Source organism: Osmerus eperlanus, chromosome 16, assembly GCF_963692335.1.
Source record: "Osmerus eperlanus chromosome 16, fOsmEpe2.1, whole genome shotgun sequence".
Taxonomy (NCBI): Eukaryota; Metazoa; Chordata; class Actinopteri; order Osmeriformes; family Osmeridae; genus Osmerus; species Osmerus eperlanus.
In genome coordinates, this window is record NC_085033.1 from 1,427,452 (window position 1) to 1,443,494 (window position 16,043).

The window sequence follows — 16,043 nt, forward strand, 5'->3', positions numbered from 1 at the left end:
GGAGGAAATAAACTAACATCGGATCCAACAAATGGATAGAGCTTTGGTAGGCTAGAATCGTTTTTAGTTGTTAGAAACTGCCTCAGAAACTGTATAAGGTTTTTGGGTTGACAATTTTTCAGTGTGTCATAATAACCACTGTATCACCCTCTAGAGTAGAGAGAGCAGCATCAATGCTGCAGGCACAAAAGATAGCGAGCCGGACTCGGTGCTGACCTGTCCTAATACGCGCAATACTGAAATGACAGTCGAATGTCAGCATTTACATTTTTATATTCTTAACAAAAAATACAGTTTATTTCAAGATTAATGAGACATTTTAAAAACACGAATTCATCGTCCTGTGAGTTTAAGGAGAACATTTGCCTTTTGGATGTAATCTATACCGCACCTGTTGCTTGTTAACAGCGCAAAAGCGCGAACAATTTGAATAGATTTCGATTTTTTTGGGTGCAACAATGTTGACTATTTTCCAATAGAAGATACACTCGAGACTGTAATCAAGATCATGGATAGATATGAGTTTGATTCTAATGCAAGCTGCATTTTTTTTGACAATGAGTCCACAAGGATCAGGAGCGACACCTCATTTTCAGCACCTATCATGGTGATCCTGGTGGTGATGATGGTGACTTTGGTGGTGCTTATTGTTTTGGGGAACGCGTTGGTCATATTTGCCTTTAAAGTGGATAAGACTCTGAGAAGGCAGAGCAACTACTACTTTCTCAATCTGGCAATATCAGATTTTCTAGTCGGTATGTATCCTTAAACTACAGCTGGCTTTTTTTCTGTATTTACTATCTTTTTTCCCTTGTATAAAAAAAAATATATATTCTGTTCTGCTTCTCACTCCCTACTGTATCTCCCTGTCTCTCTCTTTCACACACAAATATGTATGAAGAGAGGAATATTGATTTCATATGATAATTTTGCTGACAAATTCTATTTGATATCCTAATCCTCCACTCTAATGGTCTCCCAGGTGCATTCTGCATCCCTGTGTACATTCCCTACATCCTGACAGGCCGTTGGATGCTTGGCCGGGGTCTGTGTAAGCTTTGGTTGGTCATGGACTACCTTCTGTGTACCGCCTCTGTCTTTAACATCGTCTTAATCAGCTACGATCGCTTCCTCTCTGTCACCTGTGCGGTGAGTGCACTTCTATTACTCCATTTGATAAACCATAGTTGTCCTGTCGTCTTTCACTCAATTCAGTGTATTGTAGTGAGTGTACCCTCTTATCTCTCTGTTTCCTCCAAAGACCTCTATTTCTTTCAATGCCAGCCCCTAAGAGCCATAAAGTAAAAGGTCGAAGTTGAGGGCTGAATTTCAAAGGTGAAGCGATCAATAATCTTCGTCCTTAAGGCCACCCATTTGTCAACAATGGCCGTCTGTTCGGGGTATTTTTGTGTGTGGGAGGGGTGGTCCCTGGTCCTTGGTGGGGCTGATGCTCTGCCCATCTGCACAGGTTAATCATTCCTGACCTGATAAGACCCAGTGCCAACTCTCATTATAGCCCTCAGGATAGTAAAAGTCGCATTTCAACTTTAGGACTCCTGTCCTTGACATGACAGAAGTCCAAATACTTGTTCCCCCCCCACACTGTTGACTGACACACCCCTGCATCAACTGTACTTTCAGCCTGGCATAGGTGCACAGATGGAGCACGATCAGTTTCCTGCTTGCCTCTTTAGTCCATTGTGATTGTGTCAGATTGTGAACACGCCAGGTGACTAATTCGGATCCTCTATGTGTTTTCACCCCCAAGCCCTCTTATGAGGTGGGGCTCAGTGCGGTAGACAAAGACAGAGTGTTCTGGTTTGTTTTCGCAAGCAAACACTTAACATCAGAGCAATGAATACAAATGACATCGGAGAGGCTCCACTTTAATCCACAAGACATTGGCTTTGATCATAGAGATTCTTCTCTGTCTGCACTGCTCCCTACAATGCTTTGTGTTCAATCAGACCACAGAGACATTGTTGGCAGTAAAGAAGGATTTTTTTTTACCTGAAAGCGTTTTCCTTCCAACAATGAAAGGGCAGTCAGGGAAGGGCATGTGTCCCACTGCAACTGTGGACATAGAAGATTGAGATTGACATGTTGGCTCTGGTTATGATCGACCAGGGACAACTTGTTGCCTGGCATACACATATGGAGGGTTTGTGTAGAGAGTGGTGCTTGGAGTAGGGAAAGAAGGTCTCCAAGACATAACACTGGAAAGCATTTTCATTACAGCTACATGTTATGTAATTGAGGAACTTACTAGTTTCCAAATGAAATCTTGGATATTTAACTAGGCCATAGATATCTTCCTAACAAGGCTACTGTAAGTGATCAGGAACAATTCCAGGTAATTTATGCTCAGCTCACCTAATGTTTCAAGGTATAAGGTATTGAACAATAAGTTCAATACAACTTATTGTTGTCAACCCATATTCCTTTTATAATAAGCCTACCGTCTCAACAGACATACATTGGAGAGCTTTCTCCTGTGAGATCACCACTGTATGTCATCTTGTTTGAAAAGCATAGAAACTTTATGATCTAGGTTGAGGGGTTCAGTTTGAAGGAGTATTATTAAAACAGGAGACGGAGGAGGTTTGGAGTAAAGCTGCCAGCTCGACCGCAATGTTGACAGGAAGGCCGGCCACATTAATGGAGAAGAGCCTTCTGGGTGGTATTTGAGTGACTTTGTGTTTAATCGATAGCAGACCATTCTAGAAGAACAAACAAAAGAGTTCCTCACTAATGTGTTTTGTGAAATGCATTTGGTCCAGTGTGACTAATGCAATCCATTTAAAGGTAGGCCTGTGGTATACTGTATGACCATACAAACTACCACAAGCTTGTCTTCAAATTGATTTATTCTCCCATACTCCATTACGTTTTAGTATTTCTGTGAAAGTTAGGAGACATTTGTGGTCATAGGTTTTAAAACTGTTTTTTTCTGGGTGCAAAGGGTAGAGATGTATTTTTTTTTGCTGACAAAAAACATGCTAAAAATGTATGCTTAAAATGTTACATTTATCATGAGAGTACAACAAACCATGATAGAACAACAGTAGGGGGTGCATTTGCACCCCCTGCACCCGCAGTAAAATCGCCTGTTTGTGGTTGTAATGGAGAAATAATATGTAACCTAACCTTCTCAGGGAAAGGAAACCGACTGAAAAAGTGACACATTGCTTTGCCAAATTAGCTGTGTATGCATGCAGAAACATGTAGAAGCAATACAATTTGGTTGTGGATTGACTGCTATCTTAAACACAGTATCCACAGTAAAGGCTACTTGTAAAATGTTCATATGTAATAAGGTCTTACTGTTTACTTGCGGATCCTTTCATTGTGGTTTTCTCTTGGAGTCAGGACTCAGACAGACACAAGTCACCTTCTTTAACAAACATCTCTGTAGAAGCTACTCATGTTCAGTCAATTACACCACTCATGCATGTTATTTTGTCAGATAAATGTTGGTGGTGCTGTTGATGCGCGCACAGCTGTCTAGTACTGTCACACACTACTCTAACAAATGAGCACTGGAGTTTATATCACTCAAAGTAATGTTTCATATTATAATAATTATTTGTTCACTCAGTTCACATTTGCTTCAGGCAAGCGTCATTTTTTCATAGCTGCCATCTTAACATGGGCAGTATAAACTTAAATAGGACATGAATCCTTTTGATAATAATGTAAAAAATAAACAAATGCTATTTGCATTATCACAAATCATGAGTGTGATGATTATGTATTGAGATAATGTAATGATTAAAAATGTTTAAAAAAATCACTAATAAGTGTTGGAATAAATGAGTGAAGCCTAGTTCAGGCATGGCACTCAGGCAGCGTGCATCATTCTGCTCATCAACTACACCTGTGTTAGCCTGCTTCAAGATCATTGGACCACGTCTGATAATATGCTGGTGAGCTGATAATAATGCTGCACAGATACGCGTACACTCTCTCCCGGTTGTTGTATTATTGTGCCGCTGCCACCCTCCACCATCCCCATCTTTCCCTTGTTGTCTGTATGTTACTATCCATCAGGGGGTGTTAACTATTTTCTCTCTGGCTCATATTAGTAGAGTATAGGATATATATATATTAGGAGTCAGGTGGCTGAGCGGTTAGGGAACCAGGCTAGTAATCTGAAGGTCGCCAGTTCGATTCCCAGCCATGTCAAATGACGTTGTGTCCTTGGGCAAGGCACTTCACCCTACTTGCCTTGGGGGGAATGTGAGAGCGTCTGCTAAATGACTAAATGTAAATGTAATATTACATACATTTATCTATGTATGTTGTTTGCTACTGCTAAAGGCAAGTGGTGCTCCCCTAGATACATCCATTCAGCCAAAGTCGAACCTATTTCCATGTTTATGTTTTTCAAGAAATGCTAGAATCAAATCACATGAGTGTCTTGACCGAACTGGGCATTCTTTGCATTGCACATCAATTCATATTCTAGCTCACAGTCCCTGCTCCAGTCACACTAGTGGGGTTCTTGTATCAAGTCATTTTATCCTACTCACTTATCAGCCTCTCGTCTAGGCCCTCGACACCCAAGAGCCAAAGTGAAAAGCCTGTCCCTCTAATCATCTCTCCTCTTTATGCTCTCTGTAGATGACTTATCGTGCCAAACAAGGCATGACTCACCGAGCCATTGTGAAGATGGTGGCTGTTTGGGTGCTGGCCTTCCTCCTCTATGGCCCTGCGATCATCTTCTGGGATCTGGTTGTTGGCAGCAGTTGTGTGCCAACTGAGAAGTGCTTTGCTGAGTTCTACTACACCTGGTACTTCCTCTTGAGCGCCTCCATGCTAGAGTTCTTCTCTCCCTTCATCTCAGTCACCTTCTTCAACCTCAGTATCTACCTCAACATCCGCCGGAGGAGGCTCCTACAGAACAAGGAGGAGGCCCACGCCCGGCCCCCAGCCCTCTCTGCGTCAAGGGAGTGCATCCGTCTGGCCTCCCTCTTCTCCCGGAAGTCGGCGGTGGGGAAGAAGCCCTCTGCGTCGGGCGAGAGGGGCTCAGGGTCCTTCCACTCCCAGACCTCCCCGGCCCCGGTGAAGAAACCCGAGATGTCCTCGGCCAGGCGGGGCCAGTGCAGCCGGCTGTCCAGGGACAAGAAGATCGCCAAGTCCCTTGCCATCATTGTGTGCGTGTTTGCTGTCTGCTGGGCTCCATACACCCTGCTGATGATAATCTGTGCCGCCTGCCGGGGACAATGCGTCCAGGAACACGGGTATGAGGTCACCTTCTGGCTTCTGTGGTTCAACTCGGCCATTAACCCCTTCTTGTATCCGCTCTGCCACAGCAGCTTCCGGAGGGCCTTTGGCAAGATCCTCTGTCCCAAGAAACGCTCCACTCAGTCCTCGTCTGACCCGCCGTCTATCCAGTGATCCTGAGGGGCCTGGCTGGACAGATGGTCAGACATGTTGTTTTTAACAACACACCGTAAGAACAGCTCCTAAACACATCCGTGACCTTCTCACTCCCGTCTCGTCTGGAGTTGGAACAGAGCGTAGTGTTGTCATACTGACTAGTGTTACCTGTTCTGGAGTTTGTGTTAGTGCTGTCAAACGATTAAAATATTGAATCGCATTAATGTCATAGTTAACTCGCGATTAATCGCAATTAATCGCACATTTTTATCTATTCTAAATGTCACTTGATTTCTTTTTGTCCCATTCTTTTTTCTCATTTTAATGCTCTTATCAACATGGAAAAGTGGATCGGATTGCTTAGTGCAAATGTTTTTTTTGAAAACAACATTCGCCTGGCTTTGACGAGGGGGCGGAGAATTCGCAACATCTGTGTGCTTGAGGGCTTGTCCCATGTCAATGTGTGTACGTGCTGATCTGGAGTCAGTTTGGTAGGATTTGGGTATAAATATTTCATTTAAAATATGGATTTTTATTTAAAGATATTCATGTAATTTGCATGCAAAATAGGTCTACCCGAACCAGCGGACAAAAAATTCAACCCACGGCAACACTTCAAAAGTAGCCCAATTCCGCGGGAAAACCGCGGACCTGGCAACACTGGTGTGCGGCGTGCCTGTTGTTTTGTTTCCGGTCTATCTAGATCTGGTGGGGTGTTGTAGTTTTTAAAACGTCAGTAGTTGTTGCAACAGCATGCGAAAAAAAACGACAAAGCTTGCCAGGCCAAAAAGAACATTAATCTCGCGATAAAAAAATTGACGCCGTTAAAATGGGTTTGCGTTAACGCCGTTAATAATGCTTTTAACTGACAGCACTAGTTATTACCCTTTAAAAAAGTTTTGTGTTGAGATGTAGGAAAGTCCTGATGTTTCCTGTGGTCCATGTCCACAGTTAAAGTCTGTGTGGTGTATTCATCGTGCTCACTCGGCACTTCATCATGTTAGCCAAAAGTAGTTTTTACTATTTACTGTAAGGAATATTATTTCCATAGACAGGTTTTTGGGCCATCAATCAAAAGTGCATGCTTTTCTTGCCAAAGTAGCCTAGTAAGATCAATATTTTGATGGAAAGTGCTCAATATGGGTCTGGGATTCGATACAATATCCTCAAGATGGGATATATTCTAATGATGTGAGCCTCAGTATGTAAATCAAGTGACTGCGGGGGCACAAACGGCACTTTGCAACCCTGAATTTTTTTGGGAAATGATTCGTTAACATGGACTCATTGTGCATGCAGTACTATCAGCATTGTGACAAGACGGATCACAGTAGAAGTTTCTACCGGTTGGTCACTGCCTCCCTCTACTGCTGGAACATTGACAATGCTGAAACTGTCACACTGTTCACATGCTTTTTGAAATGTTGGTTTGCATGACACAATATGACCATGTAAACAAATAAAATAAATGAAACCTGTTACCTGAAAGACAAGTTAGATTTCATACTTTCATCTTGCTCCGAGAATTTGTGATTTTTTGGGGAAAAAACTTGAGCTTTGGATGTCTATACACCTTCCCGACCACAAGATGTCACCGTTTAGCTTCATATGTGTTGCAGGCTTCAATTTGTGGAGTAAGTTTGACAATGAGTTAAGGTCAGTGTAGACTTGCACTTCTTAAATATTTCTTTGATCTGTATTAGGTAACACAAGGGATTTAGATTAGGGATCACTAATTCTTAGAGTCATTATCACCCTGCAACTGTCCACAGAACTGGTCACATCCCAACCTCAGTGAACAGGAGCACAATAAGACCAAAATGTTTGTCAGCTTACTACCTACAACTTTGAAGCTGAAGTTGTTTTCGCTCTGGTTTCCAGTTTGGTTACTTCAGTATCAGTCCTCTGCTCTGTAAAACATGGAGGTTGAAACAACTTGGGAAGATCGTTCAACCCAACCTTTAATTTTGGTCTACAAAATTGTGTTTTTTGTTTACCTTTTAAGTTACACCCCACTCCCCTGAACAAGTAAAGCAGTGGAATTGGGTCAGTGCTGTGGCAAGCAGTTCTTGCCCCCCGACGAGACCTTTCTTGTTAGGTTTGATGTGCGGAAGAATTACTGAGGGGCAAAAATCAGTGCTTTTCTATGATGGATGAGTTCGAGTTAGATGTAATATATTAGCCTGGGTTCTCGCTGGGTGATGAGTTATTAGAAGTGTAATTACACAGTCATGGTGGACTGGGACTGGGGACGTCTGCAGGTGCCCAGGGGACTCCCAGAGGGGACTTGCATTGCTCAAAATGTTGCCACTGGCCCAGTGCACATCTGTGTCTCTGGTCAGGTGCTGTGAATAAGGCCGCAGCTGCAGGCACAACACAGGCCTCTACTCCCCTGGCCCCCTCCTGCCCGCCAGCCCGCCTGCCTGGCAGGCAGGCTAGGTTCTACTGGGGACACACTTGTAACCAGAGGGACCCCACCCCTTCCTCAGGGAAAGGATAAGAACTGCAGCCATCAGCAATGCACTGAACGTGGCTCACATGCACAAGATAGGAATCTATTAGCCAGGAACTGTGATACTGGCAAGAAAATGCAACTTTTGAGTGTGTTGAGCGATTTAACAATGCTTGCCGATAGACCTGGACAGTACATTTTAAGAGTTCTACTTAGTCTACCTAGCCCTAGTATCCGTTTTGATCTTCAGTGTTCGTTTACCTGCACAAACTTGTTTGATTGATATTATGACATCTCTGTCATCTACATGGATAACCCTTTGTATTTTAACTGTTTGTCTGTGCGTTTGTGAGTGATTGTGTAATTTAGTGCATTCACGAGTGTTTGTGGGTTTACAACTGAGTTGTACTGTGTGTGTGTGTACAACTGCAAGTATGTGTTTATGAAGGGTCTGCATGTCTGTGACCTCAAGCAGTGTGTCTGAGAGCTGAGACCCCAAATGGAGTGCACCTGTGCCCCTTAGGTTTATGGAACCCATTAGTGGAGGGGGAAGGTTGTGTTCAGAGGTAGCATGAGGCCTTTATAACTCCCTCATGAGAACCACTCCAAACAGTTAAACTCTCAGAAGTTTCACTACAGCCCATGGATACCATGACTTAATGCTGGAAACTTCTGTTTTAAAACTCCTCAAGTCCAATAAACACAATAGGAATAGAACTCAAATTTGTAGTGAGTTTACCTTACCAACTTTAACTAACTGTACTTTTCTATAGTCATAATCAGGTTAAACAATTTTTTTTTTTTTTATTCATCTATCCTTTATTTACTCAAGGGGGAACCTTTGAGACCGTCTAGGGAGTTTTAAAACAGTCACCGACACTGTGTCTCCTTAAAATTCTACCATTTCCTTCCTTCCGTTTTTCCTTTGCTTTTTCCGGAACTGTGTTTCCTGACTGGAGATTAAATAATTCCATTGGAATTCTCTTAGGATGGGTTCCCAGCACTTGGCAATTAAACAATTACATTTAATCAGCATGGGGCGACGCTTCAAGTCACCCTCATTTCAGACGTTGATTAAAAGCAATTCTGCAGTGGTTATTGCAGACGACTTTAGAAACCGCGGTTCATTTGGGTTTACTGCATTCGAGAGGTCAGATTGGATAGTATTATGGCTGGTTCACTAGTCGTGGAGCGCAATCTCTTTCTCACTCTCTCTTTCTCACTCTCTCTCTCTCTCTCTCTCTCTCTCTCTCTCTCTCTCTCTCTCTCTCTCTCTCTCTCTCTCTCTCTCTCTCTCTCTCTCTCTCTCTCTCTCTCTCTCTCTCTCTCTCTCTCTCTCTCTCTCTCTCTCTCTCTCTCTCTCTCATTGGTGAGTTAAGTATAAGACAAATGGCTGACTCTCATAGCAGATTCCGCAGGAAAGTCCCCAGCCAGATGTAGTTAAAATATTCTGACGCACTCACCTCTCATCACAATGGATTCCACCAAACAACAGGCGCCCATTTTCCACATTCTCCAGATCTATCAGTCTATGCGTGTGCACGTGTACAACTGGATCACTGTGTGCGTGTCACAATGTGTCTGTCGTTATGCGTTTTAAGTTGGGATGACTCTGCATCAGACCTTGCAATAATCTCTCAGTGCATAATATGGACCTGGGAGTGGGGGAGGGAGCTGGAGTGAGAGAGTGAGTGGATGTGTGGCTGCCCACCTCCTCCCCTCCACGACATGGCTGAGGAGACGTGACAGGGGCCCAGGCCCAACCCCCTCCTTTGAAATCCAGGTGCCCCTGTCTCATAAGACCCCCCCTGCTGGCTCTCCAGCCCTCTTAATTAGCTGCTTCCTTCAGCTGGCACCCAGGCCTCCTAACATCAGGCCCTGGCCCTTTGTTGTTGCAGGAATCGAGCTCAGTCTGGATCTCTAGCCTTCTAACACAGATGGATATATGGAAGACATCAGTGGATCGGTTCAAGATGGCTACTAGATAGACAAAGTGTGCAAGTTCGTCGCCTTGGACGAGATGGACAGCTGAGCTAAGTGAATAGAGAATGAGCCACGGACCGATAGATGGACAGGCTCAGATACATTAATGATGTCAGATACATTAATGATGTTCACATGATGAATACAAATATAGATACAAGTTTTCCCCTTAGTTGGCGAATGTAGCCCCAGTCCAGGGTGTACCACAGTAGCTCTGTAACAATACTCTCTTCTAATGACATTCCCCCTGTAACTGCTTGCCTCTACTACTCTCAAGGGAGTAGCGCTACAAAAAGTGATAATTACATGAAATATACATAGAGAATAAAGGGAGCATGTTTACATAACCAGGCCCATAAATATCTGACTGAGAAGACATTGTTCTCCGACTTCTTTTAAGCAGATCTCCCAGGGATGCCATTTTAATGACATGATGGTTTAAAGAGATGCTGCTCCGTCTCGCTCCATATTTAATTAACTTTTCCTTTTCTGACACAGAGGGAAAAAGAAGAAGAAAGCAAAGCGTGATAGAGACAAACACGCGATAGTGAGGAGACAATAACAAATAGCTGAGAGAACAGAGGGGGAGGCAGGGGAAACACGAGAGAAGACCTTGTCACGCTTTTGTGAGCTGTTTACAATACAAGACATGTAAGAGTGGAGGGAGGGAAAGCGAGTACGAGAGAGAAAGAGGGAGAGAGAGAGACAGAGCGGGAATGAATCACAGGGAGAGAGCAGCTAATACAATGTGTGAGTGAGACGGAAAAAAGGGAGATGGGGGGTGGGTGCAATGATATAGCTAAGCAGGGAGGGAATGGAATGTAAATGGGGGGTGCAAAAAAAGAAAGCAAGAGGGAAAGAGGGAAGGAGATAGAGGAAGAAAAGAGAGAAGGGGAATGAGGCCCTCATCTCCCAAGAGACTCCATTAAGGAGCATTTCCTAGTTCACCAATGAGTGAAAGAGGGAAAACAAATGACAAACCGGTATCATGAGGCAATGAGATTACCTCGCATCCCAGCCCCACTAAAGACTAAACAAACAGAGACAGAAATAAAACCAAACAGAGAATACCTCTATTGTAGTTTGCCTTCCCTACCTCTGTACTTTCCCCAAGAACAATGTGTACTGAACTATGCTACTGGAGACGTACAGGTTGACCTCACGTTGTCTATATTTTATATGACTCAGGGTTTAATTCATTCTTGAAAAAACCACACAACGATTCAACAAGCTCCCTGCTTTAAGGGGCCTGTCTTGTTGGGTTTGTGGAAGATGGCTGGCGGGGGAGACTCACCTTCAGCGCTCCCAGTTTTGGAGGCAGGGGGCATCATTAGCCACGAGGGTCGCGGGAGGGAGGGAGGGCGGAGGAAGGAAGAGCGATTGCGCTCATGGCCCCTGAGTAGGGGTGCGGGAGGACAACAACCAGAGGAGTGCTTCTTTCCATCGTTTCAATATAGTTCTGTGATTGGTAAAAATGTGCCAGATAGTATACAGCGTCTTTTTAATGTTAAATCTTGATGGAAGGATGTCTATCCATTTAGCAATCATTTTAACGTTTTTAAGTTTTGATACTATAGCCTAGTATAGTAGTTTGGTATTGTCCAGTGTATATTAGTTTGGCAAGATACTGCCACTACAGGTGTTTGACAACCCACGGTGTGGTACTGTACCTTTATGAAACGTACTGTACAGTAAAGTGTGTCTTTGCTTTTTGTAGTGATGTTGTTCTGCCCATAATAGTCTGTTTGTGCAGTGGGGGTGTTGTGGTATTTCATGGAGGTTGGTGTTTGACGGTTGCCAAGCTTTTCTGAAACTCCTCCAAGACCTCAAGGCGATGTTCACAGCTCCAGATCTTTCTCCAATTATCACCTGAGATACTTACTTGCCATCAACACCTTCACAGCCCTTCAAATGTTAAATATGTTGGTTTACAGCCCTACAGAACATCCAGTTGTTTATCTCTGTATTCTTTCTTAGCTTTTTATTTCTGAATCTGCCACCAACTTAGAAGTTGGAAGTGAACCTGTACGTAGTTGTATCCATTGCTGAACTACACAAACTGTCTGTAGAACTTCCCGTGCAAACCCAGCTTCTGTTCAGAAAATATTATGGTCAATCAGAGATCATACAGAGATCATTTAAGTCATGTGTCTTTCCATAAAAACAGCAGACGGAATACGAAACAGAGAAAAAAAAAATCTGTGAAAGCTCTGATTTTGTCCACAGGAAGATGGGCGACGGAGAGACAGAGGCGTCCATTTTGACATGGTTTGTGGAAAGAAATGATGGCTCTCTGGGTGAAGGGAGCCTCCAGTGTGAGAGATTGGGTTACCCCAGACGGCCCCAGTGGATTTCCCCAGCCAAATGGATCTGGATCTCACGCTTGGGCGCACATATTGAATGCCATAAGAGGTCTCTCAGGTCCCCTTCACTGGAAGGAATGTTCCGGCTAACAATGTTGAGTTTTCACAAAAAAACAAATCCTCTCTGCGCCAAAAGAGGCGGACAAACCGCAAGGACAGAGGAGCACCAAGGACAAAGAGGAGGAGTCTGTGACGCTTGAACCCCTGTGTTTGCACAATGACCTGTTTTCGGCGCATCGAATACAGTACCCCAAAAGGCTTCACGTCATTCTTTAATAAGACATGCCTTTTAGTAGAGGTCAGCGATGTGCTTCAGTCCTGTTGACTGCTTGCTGTCAGACAGAGGAGTTCGGGATGCAGGTATACCCACGTACCTTCAGAGGAGTCATGGAGCTGGTAACCTCTCCTGGACACCTTGGCTCGCGCTCCTGTTTGATTGAAGAGGGCTCTGAGTCTTTCTGGCATGGAGGGTCACGTTGTGAGTGAAGCAGCATTGGGGTGACTCTAACAGCGGCAAGTGCCCATCAGCCCAACAAAGTTATCACTGCACAGGTTCGCTGATGGAGACTAGCCTACTTTGGGGGGATGTACTGTAAAACGATATTGGTTTAAATGAACCCTCGAGAGTGTCCCTGACAAGAAAACCCGCCCACAAAGTCTTACACTTGGGCAGAAGATGGAGACAGTTTGTATTTAGTTGTGTGTGTGCATGTGTGTTTTGTGCTGCTCTGAGCTGGCGGCGATAGGGAGGCTGCAGTGGTTCGGATACGCCTCACAAGTGAATTTAATTAAATCATAAATATGAGCTGGAGGCCGCCACCCAATTTAATGTAATTGATGGTGTGGGCCAGTCCATCTCTGGCAAAGCAAAGTTCTGGACCAGTTCAAATGCCCTTGAAGCTTATTAAAAGTGCCTGGCACAGGCAGATAGCTAGCAAAGTTGTTTAATGGATGCCCAGCTTGCATTCAGTAAGACAGTTAAAGCAGTAGAGATGGACTGTACCACTACTGATGTGGGCGAAGGGTTCTAATAATGACCAGGGATGCTCATTAAAACCCCCACAAGCTGTAGGCTACACTATACATGTGTAACATGATAATTACATTGGTTCCCAAGACCCAGAGCTATTACAGTATTTGATATTGTACGACCTTTGTGAGTCTGTCTGACTGTACTTTAGTCTTAATGTGTTGTACAAGACACGCTTGACACGTAGCTTGATACGTAGTGTTACACTGGGTGAGTTTTCCTGTTATTGTTCCTGTATGATGAATCATTTTTAAAGACAGACAGATGTTACTGCACAGCCTTTGTCCCACTCGGCAAAGGCAGAGAATCCTTCTATTGGTCCCCTGGAGTGCTGGCGCGTCCCTAATAGGCCTGGTGCGAGGGTGTGTAGAATGGGACCGCACAGGGTGATGGGTAATGGAGTCATTAATAACACAGACCTCCTTTCAGACGCTGATATGTTCGTTAGCCACGAGCCATGAGGGAACAAGAAAAAAACAAGGATGCGATCTGATTTAATGAAAACATGCTAAGTAACCTATCGAGGATGATTGTGTTCGCTGTCAAAGGTGGTGTCTGACTGGTTGAATATTGATTGACACACACACGCACACACGCACACACACACACAAAGGACATTGGAGCCATTTTCTCATACAGTTTTAATATTTCCATCACATGTGCAACACAAAAAACGAGCTCTGCCAAATACAGAACTCTATATTTGTACAATACAATTTAATAACATCAGATATTACTGTCCTTTTGCTGCAGGAGATGGTGGTTTCCTGTAAACTGAGTACGAACAATTCTCAATCAAAAGGTCAAAACATTAAAGTTTCATACAAAAGTGCATCTCAGGTTCAATGAATGCAAAACATTTACATAACAGAATGATTTATAGTCGTGTATATCGCCACAACGGCTTCCAGCTTGAGCAGAGCAATGAGATTTCGAGGAAACAAGAGGAGATCGCTTAGGAGCTCGCCACGAGAGCCCAAGACACAGTTTCAAAACCCTACCCTTGGGTGGAACCTGTGGAATACATTGACGGAGCTTTTACCCCCGCCCCCCCCCCCCCCCCCCCCCTGCCACATTGAAAATGGATTTACTCCCCATTGCAAAATCAAATACAGAGATGACAAACAGAAACATTTCCAGTCGTCTCCAGGCTTGTACAAGCAGTAAACATTAATAACAGAAATGTACAGGTTGAGTCAGTGGGTCTAGGGGTCCCCCCGTGCACCGCCAGTCCTACGGGGGGAGGGGGTAGTGGCGGGGGTCAAGGTACGGCTGCGTGGGTGGGGGGGGGGGGTTCACACCTCTGTTCCTACACCAACGAGAGGTGCGGTGCTAGTCTTTCCAAATCGTTGTCACTGCTTTTGCATATATCGGAGTTCTGTTCTGTTTTTTTCACCTCCCAAAATTCTAGCTCTCTCATTTGGAGAGTGCGTGGGCAAACCAGAAAAAAACCCTCAGCTGGTCGACTGGCAGCCATGTTGTTGCTGAGGTGACATTAGGATACAGAGTGCCGATGATCTAGCATTCAGCCTCCCCCTTCTAATGTGCAACATACACTTGTTGTGTGTGCGCTGACAAAAAGGGTCCTGAAAGAGTTTCCTGCTTCCAATGGCCTAGTCCCAGTCTTGATCGGCACCCTGTTTCTCCAACAAGTGTGAATGAGTTCCATGTGGACTGATTGACAGTGGCATTGTTATTTTTTTTTCTTCCCTTTCTCTTTTTTGGGTGTGGGGGTGGGGAAGGGGAACAAATGGTTGTAACTGTACACTGGCAAATACTGTATAAGATTGCAATATAGCTGGAATTAAGCAACACATGAAGAATTCTATATACAAACCAGACGGCCTCTTTTTCCAAGTGGCGTTTGCTTGAATCTTTTGTTTTCATTCTTTCAGCTTGTCTGCTAAGTTTTCTTTTTCTTAAGCTCTTTGACGTTGTTCCTCAGGTAGAAACAGAATTGTAGCGCGAGTGGTCGGCAGGAGTCGGCCCTTGTGGTCGTCCTCGGTCAGACGGGTCTTCCACACCTCTCTGTGCGACTCTCCTTCCCCCAAGGCAGTGACGACGGCCGCCACGTTAGCTGCTGTGCTGGGTCAGCGTGTGGTTCTGCAGGAGACAAGGACGGAGCGAGCAAAATCAACAGCCGCACTAAAACGTTTGCAGATTACGCCATTATCATGTCCAATCTCATATACGACAAGCTCTCAAATTATGTAAATAACACCGTTTTGTTTGACTTCGCCATCAAATGTCTTTCATTTGCCGATGAATTACCACTAGTTATTTCACAGCTAGGGAATGACCGTATTGTGACTCTGGGAATGTCATCTTCTAACATCATGTGTGGGTTTGATTATCCAAATCCAATCAACCTGGACCGTGGTCAACCTGCGAGTGGGTCGATCAGGCCCTCTCCAGACACGCCTGGTGGAGTCACTGTCTTGACACATGGACACATGAGGCCTGACTACCTCTTGCATCTCAATCCTCAGGAATCCTGCCATCCAATCAATGGCTGTGGCCATGGAAACAGCTCGCTTACAATGTAATACACAAGGTGTAATATATGATCAGCCACTGTGTCTTGTTTACCCAGACTAGATGTGTATTGTGTCGACAGGAATAATAACCAGTAACTTATGACTAGGGTTTGATTATTCTGGAAGAAATTTGACTAGTATTGCTCCGTCAGGAGCCAGATACATACAATCATTCACATCCAATCTGTGGTGTTCAGAAACAAGCTGACATTCTCTTGGTGTGGGAGTACACTCATTACTGGACACATGCATTTACGCACACCTTAACAGACCAACACACACACAGACCGACACAC

General features: G+C 44.3%; 2 protein-coding genes across 6 annotated transcripts in view; one reads left to right on the forward strand and one right to left on the reverse strand.

Annotated features, from left to right (window-relative positions):
• The first annotated feature begins 255 nt into the window (after nucleotides 1–255).
• Nucleotides 256–5,740, forward strand: LOC134036476 (histamine H3 receptor-like). The gene is made up of 3 exons (XM_062481457.1): nucleotides 256–755; nucleotides 983–1,149; nucleotides 4,624–5,740. The coding sequence occupies exons 1-3, from the start codon at nucleotides 509–511 to the stop codon at nucleotides 5,398–5,400; spliced, it is 1,191 nt and encodes a 396-aa protein (XP_062337441.1). The 5' UTR covers nucleotides 256–508; the 3' UTR covers nucleotides 5,401–5,740.
• An 8,092-nt stretch (nucleotides 5,741–13,832) lies between these two features.
• Nucleotides 13,833–16,043, reverse strand: part of LOC134036885 (zinc finger protein 521) — a 103,712-nt gene continuing 101,501 nt past the window's right edge. For all 5 annotated transcript variants that reach the window (XM_062482045.1, XM_062482044.1, XM_062482042.1 and 2 more), the window contains exon 8: nucleotides 13,833–15,313. In XM_062482045.1, coding sequence (XP_062338029.1) covers nucleotides 15,284–15,313 — 30 coding nt within the window. In that variant the 3' untranslated portion in view covers nucleotides 13,833–15,283. The remainder of the gene's footprint in view (nucleotides 15,314–16,043) is intronic.

What these genes read in the sequence shown, in the direction of transcription:
- LOC134036476 (XM_062481457.1), top strand. Translation starts at nt 509, where the DNA reads ATGGATAGATATGAGTTTGATTCTAATGCAAGCTGCATTTTTTTTGAC. An exon ending in AATATCAGATTTTCTAGTCG is followed by an intron (nt 756 to 982) that starts GTATGTATCCTT and finishes ATGGTCTCCCAG; the next exon opens with GTGCATTCTGCATCCCTGTG. An exon ending in TCCTCTCTGTCACCTGTGCG is followed by an intron (nt 1,150 to 4,623) that starts GTGAGTGCACTT and finishes TGCTCTCTGTAG; the next exon opens with ATGACTTATCGTGCCAAACA.